Genomic DNA, 20,777 nt, shown 5'->3' on the forward strand with positions numbered 1-20,777 from the left:
AATTTTAAGAAACGTTTGAATACAAAGTAAATAACTTTGTACAAATGTTATCACCGGACTGTGAATGTTTATGCATTTATGGGAAATTTGAATTTTCGAAAAAATATAAGATACGAATTATTGTATTTAGGGGTTGAGGCAACCCTCTGAGAAGCTCCCATTTCATTAATTCTATTGATAAAAATGATAAAAAATATTTTTAAATTGTATAAATCTATTATTCCCACGTATTCTCCCCGCGAAGACGCTTTGTGGCGCGTAAATCGATACGTTATACGAAGCGTGCAATGCCGTAACTAAGAGTTCCAAACATTTGGCAGGATTATTATTACACGGTAAAATTAACGCGCGTAAAATTTCGAACGTCCGCCAGTAACTTCGCCGAACGTAACAGTCGAATCTTAATTCCACGGTCATCAGAACCGGGAACCAAAGTTCCCCGGGTCGTGTTAGGCGTGGGCAAGTGTTGGTGCACGGTCCGATAAGTCGTGATCAGTGTCACACGCCAAGTGTTTCCAAAGTTCATCACGACTAATTGTTGCGAAGGCGGATGCCACGAAATAGCCCATTGGAAATTTGTCAATTGCAAGTAACCGTGACTCGTTCGTACAGATGCCACGCAGATGTTTCTGATAGGTCAAAATTACGGCCACGCGGATGAGGAGTAGTTTTCCTCTGTACTTGCGCTGACCGTACTTCTTCACTTCCCCTCGGTTCTCCTTTTTTCCCTTCCACCAGCCCCCCCCTCCTGAAGCGCCCGATGTCACGATCATAAAAGCTACGCAATATTTTTCTAATTCAATTGCAACAGAATTTATCGTGCGGCGGATAAATCAGCCGGACGTTAAAATTGAAGAAAAACATCGAATTACCGCGGAAAGTTGAAGTTGCAGCGTACGGACGACCGGAATCGTTAAAACGGACACACGGAACTTCAAAAAGTGCTTTATCTGTGCGGTCGGATTGCGGATCGGGAGATGAAGGCTTACAATTAGTGACACAGTGTAACTTGCACCGCTATCAGCGAGCATGAATAAGATCCCCGTGATTTATACATCGTGCTGTGTTCTAATCAGGATTAGCAAACCAGATCTTATTGTCAGTGATTTACACATACCGCTGCGTAGAAGTCTGTTCAGCGAGTCAAAACTGACGATTACTCAATAGAATTTTAGTTCGAATTACTTGTAATCTGTGACGAATACTTAATTCTATTTACAACTTTCCTTTCCTTACAAATATGTAGTACAGTACGTTCGATTTGAAAAGTTTTTTAATCCTTGCACTGTACGTGCTTTTTACACGTGAGTTCCACTTCTCAAGATAATTTTTTCAAAATAAAATAAAAAATAATATCTGATAATAAAGTCCTCAATATCCAAGAGAACGCGAGCGCCATTTGCAGCTTTTAAAGCAAAGGTTTCGTCATATTTATTCTAATGCTATTTATAATGAACTTCAAAATCATTCGAAGAAAAGGTAGACATAAAAGATCTCACTTTTACGTTCCAGCTTTTGTGTAACGATTTCTTTTCCATAGATTACACGCAGTATCATTTCCATGCTCTTTGCATTTTTTTTCTTTTTTTTTAAGGTAGCTATAAACGTGTGTTGTTGGTCGCATCACCCTGTATTTTATATTTCGCTCTTTACAGTGGCTTTTTTTACTGGCTCGAGCACTTGAGAACGGAAAGAGCATACTGTCACGTCTGGCAGGTTAATCAGAATTTTTACGGGCCGCTCCGAAACTCCGTGCAATCAACATTAACCTTTACTGTCAACTACTAATGCGCCCGGTATTGTGATCCATCAGTATGTGGGTGCATTTTATTAGGCTTCCTATATCCGATGAGTTTAGGTCGGCTTTAAATGTTCGCCACGCCCTGCCTATAATCCTATAGCATTTAATCTACCGTTCGTGTCTGATAACTCCTTTGCTCGCAAATAGTCTTTACGTACACTCGTTGATCTTTCCTTGAAGTTAATTTCTATTATCGCATCGCAGATACAAAATTCCCATATAATTGGGACCAATAATCTGATGACTCGATCGTGTGGCTGATTTTTCTTTGAACAGTTAAAAATTGAAATACCTTCAAAACCAGACAATAAAAGTAAAAAATACAATTTTATCATTATATGATTCTTATCTGTAAAAACTATTGAATGAAAAATAAGAGCGTGACAACGAAGTATGAAATAACAAAGCAATACTATAACCGATATATTTATTTTATAATAATTGATCGAAAACAATTATTTTCGTCCCGCTATGAACGAATATGCGATGTTAAGAATAAAGAATGACACAGAGGAGACTCGCTATTGTACGTGTGTGGAACAACGGAACGTCACTCGACAAGTACGCGTTACTAATTATTTGATTAAACCTTTCGATCGAATACGAAAGCAGAAAAGAACGAAAGAAAGAAAAAGCGACTGATCAGAGGACGTGTACATCAGCCTTAAACGATTTTGCACTCTAAAGTCTCTATCCTCTCGTCACAGAGGATTCTGTCGGCAAGTAGGGAGCGTATAATACATAATGTTCTTGCCGTCCTGTAGAATGTACAAGGTTTCGGTTCGTACATCCATCTCCCGTGTCATAAGCAGACCAACCTTCCTCCACTTGATAGAGCTAAAACATTGTCGATTTTTCTTGCATAGGTGTTATGCGTTTTTGATAAATGGTCGGTTGGCCAAGCAGCTAACCAAGCAGGAAAGCAGGCAGACCGAGATGAGTGGTGGCCTCGACGGTGGGCCGAGCCCCTTTTGTCTTCCGGGGTTCTTTTGATTTCCAGAAATTTTACTTAATAAAGCTTCCACCTTAATGTATTTGCTTAGTATGCACTTTAATCGCCATTCGTTCAGCCGTTGGACGTAAACTAATTTGCGGAAGCTGCGAACCTCTTTAACGCCCCGTCGCATCGCTCTTCCTTAAGTCAACTTTAATTTCGAGGCGACGGTACAACGTACGGTGCATGATATCTTTTAGTACGATTTTGCTCCTACGGCCCAGGATACTTGTACGTGCCGTAGATTTATCACCTGTGCAAACGTTGGGAGTTTTCTGGGGGTCATCGTCGTCCACTCGTCAAGCGAATCGTGCAGTCGCATAAGCAAACCAACACAATGCAGTCATTTAAAAAATAAATCCGCGGAGATCCCCTTTTTCCTCGAAGCTGATTTCTCATTTTATACAATTAAAATATAAATTTTTTTTTGTTCTCTCGCGAACAATGTCTTGGTAAAATTTCAAATCGAATTTGAACAATTGACAAAGTTCTGGGAGCTTGGAGAAGATAACTCGTTGTGACGAAGAGCGACGATCGCAAATTTTAATACCATTTTTCTCAAAACCACATTTTTCACGCTCGCGAAAACGATATCTTAAATATGATAAAGCTTTCAACTTGAAATTTTAATAGCTCGTTGAAAATGTCTATCCATCCACTGAAACTATAAGAACATCTATCGTGGTACTTTTGTTAGAGCAATTAACAAAATTTTGTTTGTATTTTGGCAAGCAAACACTTTCATAAAGAAAACAAATTTTTTCTTCGACTATATCCTAAAAAATTATTAATTATACTACTATAAGGAAATTTGTATATATTCTTCGATAGTAAGTAACTTGTCTGATAAATTTAGAAACAATCGTTGAAGTAGTTTTTGTTATAAACCATTCAAAAGAAATTCGTATTGTGCTCGTCTTCAAAAGATAACTAATTTTTAAAATTTAAAAAGAAACTATTGGGTATGTCAACTTTAAATTCCGTGCGTGTATTTACTTACATTTTGACATACGACAGGTATTTTTTCAAGTATGAATAATCGATTTTGTTGATGTTATATATCGTTACATACAACGCGTAAAAACATTTGTCTTCGCTATTGACGTAATAACTCATTCTAGTCGCCAGAAATAAAAAACTCAAAGACATACTTCATTTTCAAAAAGGTCGCCACTGTACGTATCAAATTGTTTAAAAATTCAAATTTCAATAATATGGTAGAATCTTACAAAAATTTCTCTTTTCCATTAAATACGTGCCTATTTAAAATTTCAAGCAACTCAATTCATCTGTTCCCGAGACATGTCAACGAATTTGAAAAACGTTGTTTCAAGAAAAACGGTTTTAAAGTTTGGCGTACAGTATTAAAGTATGTAAGGAGCTCGGTGCAAAGTCCTATAACTTTGCCAATTTTTAGATTCCGCCATAATACTTTGCAATTACTTTTTCACAACTTCAAATTCCAAGAAAATGTAACAAGACAAACATCGACTTTTTACCACGGAACTGAACAGACTCCTAACGCAAAAGGTATGGACGTTACATAGGGTGTTTACCTACCGATGATAAATATTTTAGGTAGTGATTCTGTTTCAGATTTATTTAAAATATTTAAATATAACAATTACATATCAGAAAACCCAACAAACTCTAAAAGAAAACGTTCACATGTACATTCAACAAACACTTTTAATTTTGTATAATAGTCAAAACGAAACCAGGGGATTTTTAAACGTGCTTTCCCGATTGCAATACTTTATTTACTTGTTAAAAAGTAAAAGATTCTGAAACGCAATTTCGTAATTCTTAATTTTCATTTTATTGTACAGAATCGCAAAATATTTATCACCAGTAGATATATATAGTTTTACTGTTCAGCTTTCGTACGAGTATTGTGTAAACAGTTACAACGCGATTACTTATCGCTTTTCAATGGTTTTTTATTAATATTAAAAACCCGTTTTATAAGCTGAGATGAAACAATGATGCGGCGGTTGCATATCTTACTACCCTTAATTGCCACTTTCACGAAAAGGTGCGGCACATTAATATCGATCAGTTATCTTGAAAGGTACGTCACATCAATATCAATTAATCCAGCGAGTAATAAAGGATTGCGTGCTACGAGCAAGGGAACTCGTTCTTCCATCCCGTCAATACATCTCGCGCTTTCCCGAACAGTTAACCCCCGACTGCGATCATCGTATCGTTCGGTAATCATTGGTATGCTCCGCGAGAAGAATTGACAACAATTGGATAATTAATAATCGATAGTATACTAAATTGTAACAGCAACGACCTTCGGTTTACTGTAAGCAATCAATACTCGATTCAGGCAGCTTGTACATATTTTGAGCGTACTTTTATTCATTAAAATTCAGTACATTATTAACTCTTTGCACTGTAATCATTTGTCCTCGGCTACCGTGAGTGATTTTACAAGCCAACAAATAAATTTTATATTGACAAGGGTATGTAATGGTGGCTCAAGAGTTTTAAAGATGAGTACACTTTTCGAAAGTGAAAAGTGATTCATTTAATTGAAGTATTAAGAAAATTTCTACAGTTCTTTTTTTTGCTGTGGATCGTGCAACTAATTCCCCCCACGGAACATCGAATTTGATATTATAGTAATTAATTTCGGTAACATTACGATCGTTCTAAGGATAATTTAGTGCTAAGTGGACGTTATATTTCAATGAAACAAAAATCAGTTTAAAACACGAGCTGCGGGGATTCGCTGTTGAAAACGTGAAATTCGTTCTACGAGGGGAATGAAATAGTCGAAACGCGAAAATCTCTTCGGGAAGTCGACGAGCTCGACGAAAAGAGCCTCGCAGACGCAGAGATTTTTCTACCAACGATATTGCGCTCGGAAACTTCTTTTTCATTCGGCAAATGGCACAAGTCAGCCGGCTGGTACATACTAAATTTATTTTTCCCCCTCCCCCGAATAAGTTAAGCTTTCCATCCGCTCGTTCGTTTGGCTATTCAATTAACCATTGAATATGAGAGTGAGGCGCATTAAAAACATGTCGACGAAAAAGTCTTTCAATATTTTTCAACTCCCACTTCTTGTCTTGCAAATGCACTTCGAGAAAGTACTTCACGGTAAACTGTACTCGACTCAAATGCTGCTTAAATCGGTTTCCTTTTTCCTTCAAACGGATCCCCGGCGAACAACAAAAATAGAAAAAACGACGAAGGGTTAGATTGCTGTTGTTCGGTGAACATATTTCAAAGAATCCTATTTAAACGATTTCAACGGTTTTTGCAAGGAGACCATGCTTTTGCCGGGAAGAATGAAATTAAATACTTCCAGCGAGTGGAACGAGAGACACGTTCTATTCTTTAAATATGCAGTTTAACATCGAGGAAGAAAAATAAACTCGTCACGTTCTGTTCGCCGTTGGACGAATGTTTTTTTCCTTTTATCGGTAGAGTAATGGCATTCTGCCCAAACCGAGACAGAAGTTCCATCATTATTCAAACTGGCAACAAGTCTCAAAGTATGAAAATATATGAACGTTTAATATTTCATATTTTTTTAATTGAAAATTTTATTTTTTTGTAAACGAGCTTATTGCTTATTAATTTTCTCATAGATAGTCCATCTATTGTTTAAGATTATTTTAATTTTTGTTTTACTTACTCGTTACACACCAAGCAACGTTCCACAGCATCGCTGAGCCTCGAGTTGGTCGCATAATCGAACGATCTTCTTCCACCTGAAAACAACAAATAGGTCAGAATATATTCTAATAAATCTCTGCGCGGTTACTATTCCCAAAAATCAATTTTCTGACTAGCAGTAGCTAGAACGCCTATTATCCAGCCTAATATTTTCAACGTTTCGTTAATCGAGGAATTTCTTGTAATTTTCTTACACAGGAACGAACGCCGTGGAAAACATTTTGAGCGACGCTAAATCCACGGTAAGGAAGAGTGAAATTTATGTGTTTTCAAAGTTTCAGGGATTTTAGTATCGCAATTATATCGAGGCAGGGGTAGTCGGAGATTGAGTTGAGGCTCATAACTCTTGCCGGTCGTAACGTTCAACTGCAGACTGCTCAGCCCTGCATTTCATAGGCCGCCAGATGTTACGTACCTACATATCAGCAGGTACCACTTCACGTGCGCATACGTATTCATTACTAAATTACGCCCACAACACAGTTGTATGGCATAGAGTCGCGTTTCAACCGCGAATCGCCGATGGCAACGTTGTTCGTTCGGTCGTGTTTATATTGCCAGATCAGATTCATATCTGCGGGCGGAATGTTTTATACAATATTGAAAAATAGTCCTATGAGAGAACTGAATGATTGTTACGTATACAGATGCGTCTACTTTTGAAAATACCTAGAAATATCAGTGTTTTAATAATTAGAGCTACACGTGCGTTCGAATACAGAGTGCAGGGCAATAATTCTCAATGGGGACGACACGTGAACCGAAGAGGGCGATAAAATTGTATAAACTGATGAATAAATATTCCGAAAAATTTGCATGCTTTAGCTGCGACAAAGCCTTAGGTAGGTCGGGGCCGCACGTGTGTCGAAACAATGCGTGTCGTTCTTGTTTTAAATTCAAGAAATAAGGAAAAACGAACGACCGTGCGTGTAAAAACTGCTCATCTGCATCGGGCATAGTAAAAGTTTATGCAGATAGATAAAATTGTAATAAACATTTGTACGGAACACGATATCGTAGAGTTATTAGTTTCTGCAAAATAAACCTTAAAATTGATTGGACGAAATATGTTAAAAATCTTCGTTTAAATTGCACCATGAACGTACGAATGTTTACAAACCGCTGGTACAAAGAAGGATTTATAGAGTAAAATATAAAAAACAAAACCTGTTTTCTAATTATATATTTTGTACTTCAAGAGATGCACATTTTCAAACACTATTTTGACATTTTCCAAAAAACATACGATTTCATTCGTTAATTTAATTAGGGGGAAATATTGTTATCGCGGACTGTACCTTTTCATACAATTTTATCCGCACTCACAGCTGCAGTGGAAAGAAATATAGTAGCATATAAGTGTGCTCGTGTGCCCCATGTAAAGGGAAAGTATGTGAATATGTGTGGGAAATGTGGTCAGTATGGATTTAATTATATTTCATTGAAGTCACAATGTAAAATAAAAGTTAACTATCGTTATTTACTCACTTTATCCACATATATTTTTTATTGTAACTTGTTATTGTATTTGAAACGCCTCAAAAATATCGAAAAAAAAAAAAATTACAAATCGTTGTGAAAAAATTATCTTTGATTGCGAGGGTCAATTACAATCACTTTTGGTCATTACACATACCCTCGAAATCCTACGCACTTTCGAGAAAAAAATTAATTACCAAAAATGTCTGACCATACATTGACTTGTTTCCCTGAAATTTCCGGCGAAAAAAAAATTTAATATCGTTCCAAAAAAAATTATTTTCAGTTGCAGGGGTCGATTACAATCATTTTTGGTGAATAGATATACCCTCGAATTCCTACGCACTTTCGAGAAAAAAATTCATTACCGAAAATATAATGTGTGACCAGAAATGTTTCTGTAATTTCCTGTTCTGCCCCACTTCCTCTTGCGTTAATTTTTGTAACCTGTTGGTAATGTTGCGAGTCAAACGAAAATAGGTCGAAAAAATACATTGAATTTAAGATCCACAAAACATGCAAAATATATCAGAAATCCTACTACTTACGAACAAATAAAAAGGATCGTGGATCCTCGTGCAACATCTGTTCAAATTCTACATTATGCTCCAATATTGAACTGCCCCTGTCATCCCTATTGTAGTTTCTAATTTAACCCAAAGTGTCATATAAGACAATACGAAGTTAAGACTAGATAATTAAGAGAGTTCGCTCGAGTTCCAAGTGTAAGTGTACATAACGATATTCTCTGCTTCCATTATACTTCAATTACATCCACACCGACAACGTCCGGGATTCTACAATTCTACTTATTCAGGAGATGTTCCGTGGAATTACTATTCCGCTGCACATTTTCATAGAATTAAACACTATGCGCATGTAACGAAGTGAAACCTAAACTACAGGTAAATTCAGCAGTTAGAATTATAACAATTTTCTATTTCGAATTCATAACCGGATGCGTTCGCGACGACGAGGATGAACGAACGGCGCGACCGAGGTAAATGAAATTACATTTACTAGAAATTCACGAAAAGGAAAATAAGATGAACCCCGTCCTAAACTAGCCGAACAAAGGTAGGAAACGACCGTAGGCGAATAGAACTCTTAGTATCCTATCGGAGGTTTCACCGACCTCTCGAACATCAATATCGGACAAGATCAGAACTTAAGGCAATTGCGCACTGATACAACAAAGGGCATCGTCTAACGCGGTTATACCTCGTAAACGAAATTCTATTGCTATATCCCATCTCAAGCGTCTATATTGGCCTCTCTCTGAGAACACAACCGTTCTCTCATCCCGCTCTTCTCATCATCTTCCTTCGTTTCACTCGCACTATCTCGCTCCAACTTATTTCTACTCTCTTACTCTCATCCTTTCCCTATACTCTCTTTCTCTCTATCAATACCAACCTAATCTACTTTGCCAACAAATAGTGTTCACGTTCCCCAGACAATGGTTTTCTCTTAGGTGGATAACCCCTTCGCCGACTCGTTCCACCGCCTCGTCGTATCTATTCAATACATTCATGCAGCTTTTACTATCTTGCACCGCATAATTCAGTTATGCAACGCCTTTTAATCGTCCACAATAAAAGTTACCGGTGCCGTTGAAAAATTCAAAATCGCTGATACCGCTAACCGTGATTTTTTACCACGAGGAGTACTATTTTATTAAACGGGGCGATTAAGCTCCAAAAATTTGCCAGTTGATCGTAACACGATTTTCCACTTTAAGAAAATTTATCGAATTTCACTGACAATATAAATCAAACATTGATTATTACGAGGTCAAGTACCAAGCTTACTTAAAAAGATTCCTACAGTTTGAGAATTCGACTGCCTGATAAAACTAAGTTGATCTTCATAAAAAAAAATAATTTACGTTATATGTGTGGCGCGCTGCTTTGCTGAGGGTAGGATTAAACGTTTTTTTATTTGTATCTCCTTTCCATAAGATGTATAATTTGTACTCGTTATTCGCAAAAAGGTTAAAATAACTCTGCGATCTGAATATGTTAAACAATATATTTCTGTACGTAGATCGAATGTTTACCTGAAAAACTAGCACAGTCGTAATCGATGCACAATGTTCAGATTGATGGTTTGAATAAAATGAAATAATTGAATAAAACGGACAGAATTTGGCCACGTTTAATAATCTACGAATAAAATTGATTTGAATCCGACTTCATTAATGCAATTAAAAGTTAGGTAATTGAGAAAATGTTTTAAAAAATTATCGAATTCTCAAATGCACGCAAAAGCGAACGATATAAAATATTCTTGTAACGATTTACATTATTAAGGTTATTCGGTTATTTAAAAATATTTCGATATGGATAAACAACAAGAGAACTCATCGCGCAAAGCAACTTTACGTATGTAATAATAAACTTTTAATTAAGTAACTTAAATCAAATAAGAAACGAAGATAAATAAAGCACATGTTCGTATGAATTTCTTTCATTGTACTTGTAAACCATATACATGACTAAAGTAGATACGACAGGTCATGGAGAACACTATAAAACTTTCAGATGTCTTTCCTAACACCATTGAATTAAAACGAATCGTTAAGGAACATCACGTATTTCATAATTTTAAATACAAAAAGTGTAGCAACATTGCAGTAAAAGTGAAAAATGTTACAAAGAGTTATAGAAAGCGATTAAATAGTACTCCGCGGAAATATCCTCGTTCGTTGCGAGGTGAGTGAAATTAAAAAAAAAATTTAATTATCAATACCTCTTTGTAAATGTACAAAAGATTAATTAAAATTCCAATCACTGTTCAAGATTCTAAACGCGTTGAAAACTACTATCGGTACTTTGTAACGAGATATTTGATTTGCAGAACATACCGACTTAGATAAATATTCGCATATAATGACTTGTCCAAATTGTTTGAGTTATATAAAAACCGACGTTCATTATTATAATACTCGCGTTACGCACGCCACTGCTGCAAGTCTGTCTCTCATTTGGTTCGTATAAGTTAATTTAATGATCGTACACAATAAAAGTTACTGTTACTTATGTTATTAAAGCATGTGCATGATACCATATTTCACTACAAAGTTCAAAGATGCAGCCCACTACTGTCCCACATGCAAAATTTATTTAGGAACAAAATTCGGATCAGGAAAAGATATATTCTTTTGTTGAATCAAAAATGCAAAAAAAAGAGGTAGTAAAACGTAAAATACTTATGAAAATCCAAAATGTATTTACTAACTCTGTGTGTTATATTCATTTCATATTCGATTATATTCACGATTAATGTTCAAGCATTCGCCATGGAAAGCGTATCAATTATATGGAACTATCATCACAATTGCGAAACATTTAAGACTAGATTTTTATGCAACAAGTAGCTGTATATCGACAAAAACAATTTGTTATTAAATATTTATTCAACTCACCAAATTGTTGTAGACTTTGATAAAGTTTTGCCTCGTCGTTTCTTGCGTCCTACGCGTTGGCGGGTTTTATTAAGGAGAATCTTCATGGCAGTACATGCAACCGTGGAACATATTTTGTTTTACACAGTTGCCACGCATGCTCGCTTCCGGCGACCAATAGCGGGCCTGAACGATCTCATCGTGAAGAAGCCATAAGGTTTCCTATTCAAATAAGTAAGTACTAGGTTCAACTGTGCATTCAAAGTGCCAGTCATTCAAGATTTTAGTACACTCGATATCTGTTTCTCATTAATGTTGCATTAGACTAATTCAATAAACAATGGGTGCAGTACGTGTAATTAATGACGATGGTCAATTCTACGGTGAAATGGCTAGTGCTGGTACAAAATTGGTCGTGGTAGATTTCACGGCAACATGGTAAGTCCTTTAGGGTTATATTAGATGCCAGAATTAAAGATCTCCAATTGTTATATCTTTGCACGTGCCAGTTTTCAAATTTGAATATCACAATCTTTTTTTTATTATTATATATAATTCACAAATACAACTTATAATAATTGTTTCTTAAAGTTCAGTAATACTGTTTATTTTATTCGAGATTCAATACATTAAACTAAGTGCATGTAAATGGTTTTTCATCACATACGCATTAATTTCACATTTTAAAGAAAGAATACGTTCGATAGCTTGTAACTAGAATTAGTTTTATTTGAAACTAATTTAAACATAATTTTTTTTTGTGCATTCATACAGATATATACTGTACAATTGTCAAAGATTAAAGTAAACAAAATTGATATTTAATAAATAACGAATATGTTTCAATACCTTTATTGTTACAATCTGTAGGTGTGGTCCTTGCCAGAGAATTGCACCAGTCTTTGAACAATTATCAGTTAAATATCCAAATGCAGTATTTCTTAAGGTTGATGTAGACAAATGTGCAGAAACTGCTGCTGTGCAAGGAGTTAGTGCAATGCCTACATTCATATTTTATCGTAACCAATCAAAATTGGGCCTATGTCAAGGAGCAGATCCAGTTGGGCTAGAATCAAAAATTCAACAGTTTTATGGCAATGGAAGTTCTGAAGAAACTGAAAGCCCAGTGTCTGGACATGTACGAAATAGTGATAGTGCTTATTATCATTTCTTTGGAATAATATTTCTTGCTGTTGTTCTATACTATTGGAATAAGTACCAATAAGAGAGTTGTGGTAACTTTCTTTCAGTGGATATTCAAGTATTACAACACATTTGTTAAAAAAAAATGTTAAACAAAATACACAATATAAATATTATTACTTGGCTAATTGCAAGCATTTGTAATTCTATAACATTCTATAAATATGATTTTCAACATAGTATTAATATACATATAATGTGTACATGCCAAAATGTAAAAGATGTATTGAATTTATATGCTCTCATTTTAAATAAAAACTCAATTTATACATATATACATGTATAAGGTAAATTTGTTAATGAATCGCCTAATTCAAAGTTCGATAATTTTTTCATATATTGTAGAAACTAACACTTTGAACAACTTTCTCCTCTTCCATTAAATGTTGATCGGCCTTAGTTTTCGAGATATTTGCAAAAAAATTGGTGCTACTGTTACAATAAATTCTCGATAAGTGCAAAACGCCTCGGGATCGAAGGTTTGTTTTTAACTGAAAGTGAACGACAATGTATTAGAACTATCGTCGCTAAATAAATTACATCGAAATTTAGCAAATATTATTATATTTTTACACGTGGGGCGCTCAATTCAATTCTTTTAAAGTATATCTATAGCTTTTCCTTCGCTATTTATATCGCGTGCAATTTAGTGAACGATTTAATTTAAAATAAATACTAAATATTCTCGCACTTTTCTTGGTCGTATACAGAATGTATTTCTTTCTCGACGACACTCGATAGAATACAAGAAAAAAAACTACACCCACTGCCACTCAAACCAAGGACGAACGACTGCAATTCTGCTACGCACGTACGCAAGTTAGGAAAGGAATTGCTAATATCCCGAAAACCAAGGTCGACCGACAGTAAATAGAAGAGGAAAAAGATGTTCAAAATATCGATTTATACAACATATTAAAAAATCATCAAAATCGGAGTTAGGCAATTTATCGATAATTTTACCATATATGTATAATTTATGATATATATATATATATATATAATAATTCCCCTGGATATTTTTACCCAACTTTGTGGTATGTGAAGATTAGCAGAAGAAATACTTGTTGAAAGTATTCTAAAATATATCTTTTGCAGACTGATTTATCTTCTTTCATTACCAAAACACAATGTGAATGTTTAAATGAATCTGACGAACATAACTTCTTACAATGTTTGACTGCTGATGATGGATACCTTGAAAGTGATTGTGATGAGCAATTAATATTGTCCATTACATTTTCACAAGCAGTCAAAATTCATTCACTGAAGTTTAAAGCACCCAGTGATAAAGGACCAAAAAATATCAAATTATACATCAACCAACCTAGAACAATTGATTTTGACATGGCTGATTCTAATACAAGCATTCAAGATCTTACGTAAGACTTATATTTTTATATTATCGCATTAAGTTTTCATTCTTATAACTGCACTGATATGCAGATTAACAACAAAGGATATTGAAGAAGGCAATCCAGTTCCCTTACGTTTTGTTAAGTTCCAAAATGTACAGAATCTACAAATTTTTGTAAAAGACAATCAAAGTGGTAGTGAAACAACAAGGATCGATCATTTGGCTATAATTGGTTCAATAATTTCAACTACAAACATGGGAGAATTCCGGAGAGTAACTGGTAAAAAAGGAGAAAGTCATTAACAATAAATGTATTACTCATAATGAATTGTAACAGAATATGTTATTTCAAATAAACTTTGTTTTTCTCGTACTATATTCCCGGATTATATAAACATTTCATTGTGAATATATATATTTTTTTTGTTAAGTTATTTTCGCGATACAAAAATATTTTTATTCTGCAAAGTTGAAAATAAACTAAAAATTAAAGCGTCTATATTTTTTAATCGATCCCAAAAATACCAAAATTATGATTTAACCCCCCTCCTTCCTCATTATCACACTACAACGTATTTCAATTCGGATAAAACCCTCGCCATCGCGTACAAATTGATTGATATGACGTGGGATGGCTCTTAAACAATTTTTATAAATATTATTAAGAAGAACATGAAATAAAACAGTTGAATTATATTTTAAATAAAAACGTTTAATGTCATTCGCTGCATAATGTACAAAATCGCAAGTATAATCATTGTATTATAAATTTTATTAATCGCATTATAAACTTCCATCTAATTACACGTTCATGGACAAGTTTTATGAATTCGCCAAATACCACCACAACGACAAGCCCTTGCCCACCTTTGATCCCATGCTCTGATTGCTGCTGTTCTCGTCATATTTTGGACCTGAGCTTTTCCCCCGCACCTGAAATATTGATTTAGAATATCTTCTAAATCTTAAGAAAGCTGAAAAAAAGAAATGTGTAAAGGATAAAATTGTTGCACTCAATACCTTGTACACTGCTTAACCAGAAGCGGTTGTTTTCCAAGGTACAAGTGTCGGATACCATCTACAATCTGCCCACTATGCATACAACCTTCAACTGAATTAAGTTCGGGTACAAATAATAATTGTTCCGATTCTACGCCATATTCCATCTATAATGATACGGAAGATTAAAACTATCGTATTCTTAAAACCGAGTTTCATAAATCGATAAAAAGAAAACATTGATGCATGTTTACCTGCAAGGGAAAATTTTGATAAAAAAGCATAGGAGTAGCTATGGCTGTTATACTATTGCCCTGGTGTAATTGAGGTATCATAATTTGATTAGGTAACAAACAACAGTCATCTGGAAGAAAGTGATTGACGTAGCACGTATCCAATTAAATTACATTAATAATGCGTCATTTGTACTTTATCGTTTCTAATATGCGACTGAGTTTTTCTCCGCCGCGATGTTAGCGAGACTCGATGTACTGTTTACAATATTATAACTGTATATCGAACAATATTACACTATTTATACTATTACGAAGGAATTAATGATTGATAGTAAAATTACTTTCTAATTGAAAATTGAAAGTTTTTTGTTTTATTTGTTTTTATTTTCTTGCAATACAAAATCCGCCGTCACGCTATTTAAATTCACAGGTTCTCGCCGAAGTAATTCTGGATCTGGATCAATTTTTAAATATACTTCGGATTTCTCGCTTCTTGGACTGTCTATATTTGCAATAAAATAAGTTGATTCGTGCGCTATACTAGTTGGACTTTCGATTGATTTTTGCTTTCCATATTTTATATTACTGGCAATGTCTTTCTCATCGGGAGAGAAATCATGCGGGAAAAAATGTTTTCCTCCCGTTATTTTCGAATTGTCGGGTGCTTTGCTTTGTTCAGCTTTCTCTGCTTCTCTTAGAAGATCGATAAAAAATAGATCTCTTGGCGAGAGTGGTCCTTTCGGAGATCTAACATCCGATTCGTTATCTGGAGTAACCGTTACCAATTTCATGTACTCTTTCATTGATTCTCTGTATCTTTTATGATCGTTTCCTGTTTTTAATACATCTTCGTCGTTCTTATCAATATTTTCTTTCAGGTCCACGGCACCAGCACTTTCGATATCACTACCCGTATTACGACGATGTATTACAAGAGGCGGCAGATCTTTGTGCATTTTAGTTTTAATCGATCGAGATTCGTCGCAAGTATTTGGATCGTTTTCATCGTGAACAATCTTCGTTTTATCTCTCACGTCCACGAATTTTATACTTTGTGGACAGTCCTGTGTTACATTGTTTAAAGATGCCGATGTATTTGTACCATACGATAGTAATTTAATTTTTCTATCTTTTTTCAAAACGAAGCGTCTCCAAATTAAAGTCAAGCACAACATAATAAAAAGCCAAATTATAAACGCGAAAGCGCAGTATAAAACGAACCGTACGATGGGCCACCTGTTCGTCTTACTTTCATAATAAGTAGGGAATAATTTGACCAAAACGGGAGTTAAGAAAATCCAATAAATTATAAAAATGCCACACGTTATTACACAGAACGCTATAAGTTTGTACGGTACCGAACATCGACAACAATCTTTGGATTTAGTCTCCTCCTTTAATAAATTGTGTTCCTTCATATCTGACGAGATTTGTTTTACACTCTCACTCATTTCTAATTACCTAACAATAATACCAAAAATAAAAAAAAATACTAATTTTCGAAATACTTTCCCGCCACGCTTCATTTAATAAAGAAAGTCGTTTAACGTTTCATGTGGACTCTGCAACGCGCATTTAATAGTACTGAATGAAAAAATCTGGAATTCCCTTTCAACGCACGAGGAAGTGGTACTTTATCTAACTTCCTACTAACCGACACGTTACGATAAAATTCAAGTGATTATTCAGCCGCATTAAATATGTATAATTACTCATGTTATTTTTAATATAGATACGACTATATTAATATTATTTCTACAATACAGAAACTCACCAATTAGCCCATCATCTATCTGCTGAGATTGACTATCTCCATTCGGTTGAACTAATCTCGACAATAAACGAAATAATAGAGCCAATGCATCGAGATTATCGGCACTACGGAGAAATACTGGTAGACACGAAGGACGCAATAAACCCCATATACGTATAATTACTAGCAATTCTCTCAACGTATTTAAGGCCTTATGGTCCCTTAGAAGTTCGTACTGCGTTGTTGTTGCGGTAAAAAGAAATGTTGTTATTACAAATAAAGACTAATTAAATTATTTTGAAAATTATTAATAATACTAACACCGCCAGATTTCATTTGTAGCCGTTGTTCCGGAAGACGAGCTAAGAGATTCAATGCTAAGTCTGCTACCCACTGAATTAATTGTTGCAATGACTGAAGTGTACTTGGCTCTACGGTAAATTCTTTGGGATCAAGGTGTAAAAGTACCTATCAATTATATACCAATTACCCATCATACTAAAACGTGTATTAATGGAAATGTGATAGAAAAGAATAAGCCTAGTTTGTACCTTATCTACATCAGTAATTGCATCATTAATCACGGTTGCCAAACTCTCTGCTGGTCCCTTATCATGAGAAATTAAATCTGATGGTCGTAATAATGATTTAAAAGCTGTTGCTACCGAATGTATCATAAGTAATGATGACAAATCTGCTGCCTTAGTCTGACCCGATACTAACATTCTGAAAGCAAACTTTTAATATTCACCCTACACTAAATAAATACAAAATATTGTGCATACATAATATACAATACTCATTTTTAAAAACGACGACTTTCTAAATAATCTAAATATCTAAAAAATAATTTGAAACCTGTATAATGATGTTTTAATGCAAAGAAATTGAATGTAATGATACTGCTGTATGGGCTGCAATTGCCTATTGAAAGAAACATCCAGTCTTTCACACAATGGCTCAAGCATTGAAGATCTTAAACATAAAAGTATATCCAACCAGTCCAGTCCTGTTACTAGACAGTACTCTAAGAGTGTACAAGCATAAGTCAATGTCATTGATGGTCCTATAAAAAAAATTTATACTTCTATATTTTGCCTTTACTTTTGTCTATTTATAAATTTGTAACAATTACCTCCATCGGGTAGTAATTTATACAAATATAAATTTCCGCGTGTATCACAAGCCAAAAGTACACAACCTAGCCAGGACAAATCTATACTTGTTATAGAGATTGTACTCTTAAAATACTTATTATTCGGTTCGTCGGGTCGCCAAGCCATATTCAAAGATGAAAAAGATATTTCTTTTAGGCAATCGCGACTTAAACAATGCACTGAAGAATCCGCCAATGCTACTACTACGTAACTCGGAGGAGGCAATGTGGTAACTATAGACAATTTTGTAGTTGCTATTGCTGTTATTGGAGATTGACAACGATATTGTGATTGATGTTGCCATACCTATAAATGCATGTATAGGAAAATATATATTAGGCATGTTACTATTAAGCAATTGATTTCTTATCACTCGAACGGCGGACGGCGGCGGTACCAAGTCCGTACAGACCCCAATCTATGTATATTCGTACATAATTCATAATATAAATAATAGCAATTGTTAATAGAAATCAAAAATAAAATAAACGTTTTATTATTTTTCATGTCTAGATTGGGTCAGAACGCACCCACGCGTCGCTGTCCGAGCGTTATTCGTCCCATTTAACACATACCACTACAGTTTTGAATGGTTCTAATGTTTTAGGTTGAAATAATTTATGAACTGGTTGTGATTTTTCTCGCAATTCCCATACTTCTACAATACCTCCACTTTCACTATTAACAGCAATAACCAAAGAGTCTGCATCTTCCCGGACTACAAACTTTAAGTGTGTCACACTTGTATCTAAGAAAATAATTCTATTGTTTGAAAGTGCAACAACCATTGGTATAATAAAAAAAGTTGCATAACTTTACATGTATTATCTTTGGGTGCACCATCTTGGAGAAAGAAACTTGGGAGGGCTTGAGATGTAATAGTACATTTATCATCATTTTTACGAACTAATACTCTGTAACATCTAATTGGTAAACAAATATTTCCACTGCTTACAGCTACCAAAATGTGGCCATCTAAAAATTTACGAAATTTGATTTTGATCTGTGTGTTGTTGTTTTGATATTACAAAAAGCTTAAATTTATGTACTTTTTCCATAACATAGGTCAACTGCAGTTATTCTATGTCTTGTACTGCCTAAACTTTCTGTTGACGAACAAACAGGATTTTGAAAATCTTTTGTGATCATAACTGCACCAACCATGCCTGTTGTAGATACTAGCAATACTCCCTCAGCTGCTCTACCACCAAATTGTCTTACAGAAGGAGCAAAAGGCAAGTGATTAAATTTCTCACTATAGTGAATATTATCTTTTTTCTCTGTTACAAGCCCTGTCTGAAAGTATAATCTTCTGTAAACTGAGTCTATTAAAAATAATTCTTAAACTTTAACCACTAATACCTTTTTCCCATTATGGAACCAAGCTGCACCTAATATATGTTCACCAATGAAACAAGTAGAACCAATTAATACCCAATCATTGAGAACATGATCTTTAAACATCCACAATTGTACATTTCCAGTACAATCTGCAATAACTAATTTATCACCTGATAAATCCCATTCTAATGCAGTGATAGTGTTCTTGTTTGATAATATCCTAATGATATATAATAATATCAATTTTAGTTTTGTAGAATATTTGAAATAACTAGCAAATGATAGTAAACTATTTCATACTTGTGAGTATGCCAAGGCATATTTAAATCGCAAACATAAACATGAGACCCCCATGTCTTTCCACTATTATCATCTAATTCTGTGGTTGTAATAAATGCCGCTATATTTCTACTAGATAATGAACATAAAGATTGTCCTTCGTACAAGCTAAAAAGTTGATTATGAGCATAATTAAAAACTTGATATTAATATAATACTATTAATATTTTATTTGTACGTGATATATGTATCACAGTACTATATAAATAAAAATTATTTTCAATAATAAAATAAAAACGACAATTAAACATACCTTTCTTGATTCATAAAAGGTTTTGATGCCACTTTCCTATTTACAGTATACAGTAAATCCATTTTTTTGAGGCTATGGTGTGCGAAGGTTAAACAAATGCTATAATCACGAGTGCTTGCACTGCAATATTTTTGGTTTATTGTATTCGTGCATTGCGATACACAAGAATATAGTATTTAAGCTTTAAATAATAATGAATCACGTAATAAAATTATACCGGGAAAACCATAACACACTACACACACACCGTCGTCGTTAGTACTGTACTGTACCATCTACCATATGATAAAATATGTGGTTGTGATGGAGCCTATCCAAATATGCATTCTTCGTTCTGATTCAGGTCATTTGCAATTATGAGGCTTTATCCGTTACATTAAATTATTTAATACATAAGCCAACTTTAAAGAATCAAATTGCACTTCGGCCGCGACGGATATAAATGGTATACTAGGCTCGTTCAACAACTTATGCAAGTGTTAATGCATTTTAACCTCGCTCCGTTTGTTTTGAAAATTATTTCTGCTTGTGTCCCGCAAAAATTGTTGCAATAATAAATCATATACGTATCATTTTCTCCTTATTTATTTCACTTTCCTATACCTACTTATGCCGTAATAAAAGTAAAAACCATTGCTTAACTTTTGTAGACTTACATACTATTATATTCTGGGTTATTTGTTTTTTTTATATGATTGTGATGCGTTTTGTATGTATGTATGTCACAATATCTCTGTTGCTTAAATGTTACATTTATGTAACAATG

The 20,777-nt window shown here is 34.4% G+C and overlaps 2 protein-coding genes across 4 annotated transcripts; one reads left to right on the top strand and one right to left on the bottom strand.

The window, feature by feature from the left end:
* The first annotated feature begins 11,624 nt into the window (after positions 1–11,624).
* Positions 11,625–14,432, top strand: LOC122396666 (thioredoxin-like protein 1). The gene is made up of 4 exons (XM_043395256.1): positions 11,625–11,811; positions 12,244–12,511; positions 13,675–13,958; positions 14,023–14,432. The coding sequence occupies exons 1-4, from the start codon at positions 11,714–11,716 to the stop codon at positions 14,234–14,236; spliced, it is 864 nt and encodes a 287-aa protein (XP_043251191.1). The 5' UTR covers positions 11,625–11,713; the 3' UTR covers positions 14,237–14,432.
* A 227-nt stretch (positions 14,433–14,659) lies between these two features.
* LOC122396665 (mediator of RNA polymerase II transcription subunit 16) lies at positions 14,660–20,741 on the bottom strand. Of its 3 annotated transcripts, XM_043395254.1 has the most exons (15): positions 20,259–20,741; positions 20,012–20,131; positions 19,720–19,866; positions 19,441–19,639; positions 19,128–19,374; positions 18,898–19,053; positions 18,654–18,826; positions 18,057–18,384; positions 17,780–17,987; positions 17,473–17,647; positions 17,243–17,389; positions 16,943–17,156; positions 15,187–15,296; positions 14,954–15,099; positions 14,660–14,866 (listed from the first exon to the last, which is right to left on the bottom strand). In XM_043395254.1, exons 2-15 carry the CDS (start codon positions 20,071–20,073, stop codon positions 14,743–14,745), a joined length of 2,436 nt encoding a protein of 811 aa, XP_043251189.1. In that variant the 5' UTR covers positions 20,074–20,131; positions 20,259–20,741; the 3' UTR covers positions 14,660–14,742. The 3 variants fall into 3 exon arrangements, with proteins under 3 accessions (XP_043251189.1, XP_043251187.1, XP_043251190.1); XM_043395252.1 differs by having other exon boundaries at positions 20,012–20,741; XM_043395255.1 differs by having other exon boundaries at positions 19,720–19,881; positions 20,012–20,741.
* Positions 20,742–20,777: the final 36 nt, after the last annotated feature.

This window comes from Colletes gigas, unplaced genomic scaffold, assembly GCF_013123115.1.
Source record: "Colletes gigas isolate AHSC1104 unplaced genomic scaffold, ASM1312311v1 Colletes_gigas_Sc00008, whole genome shotgun sequence".
NCBI classification, from domain to species: domain Eukaryota; kingdom Metazoa; phylum Arthropoda; class Insecta; order Hymenoptera; family Colletidae; genus Colletes; species Colletes gigas.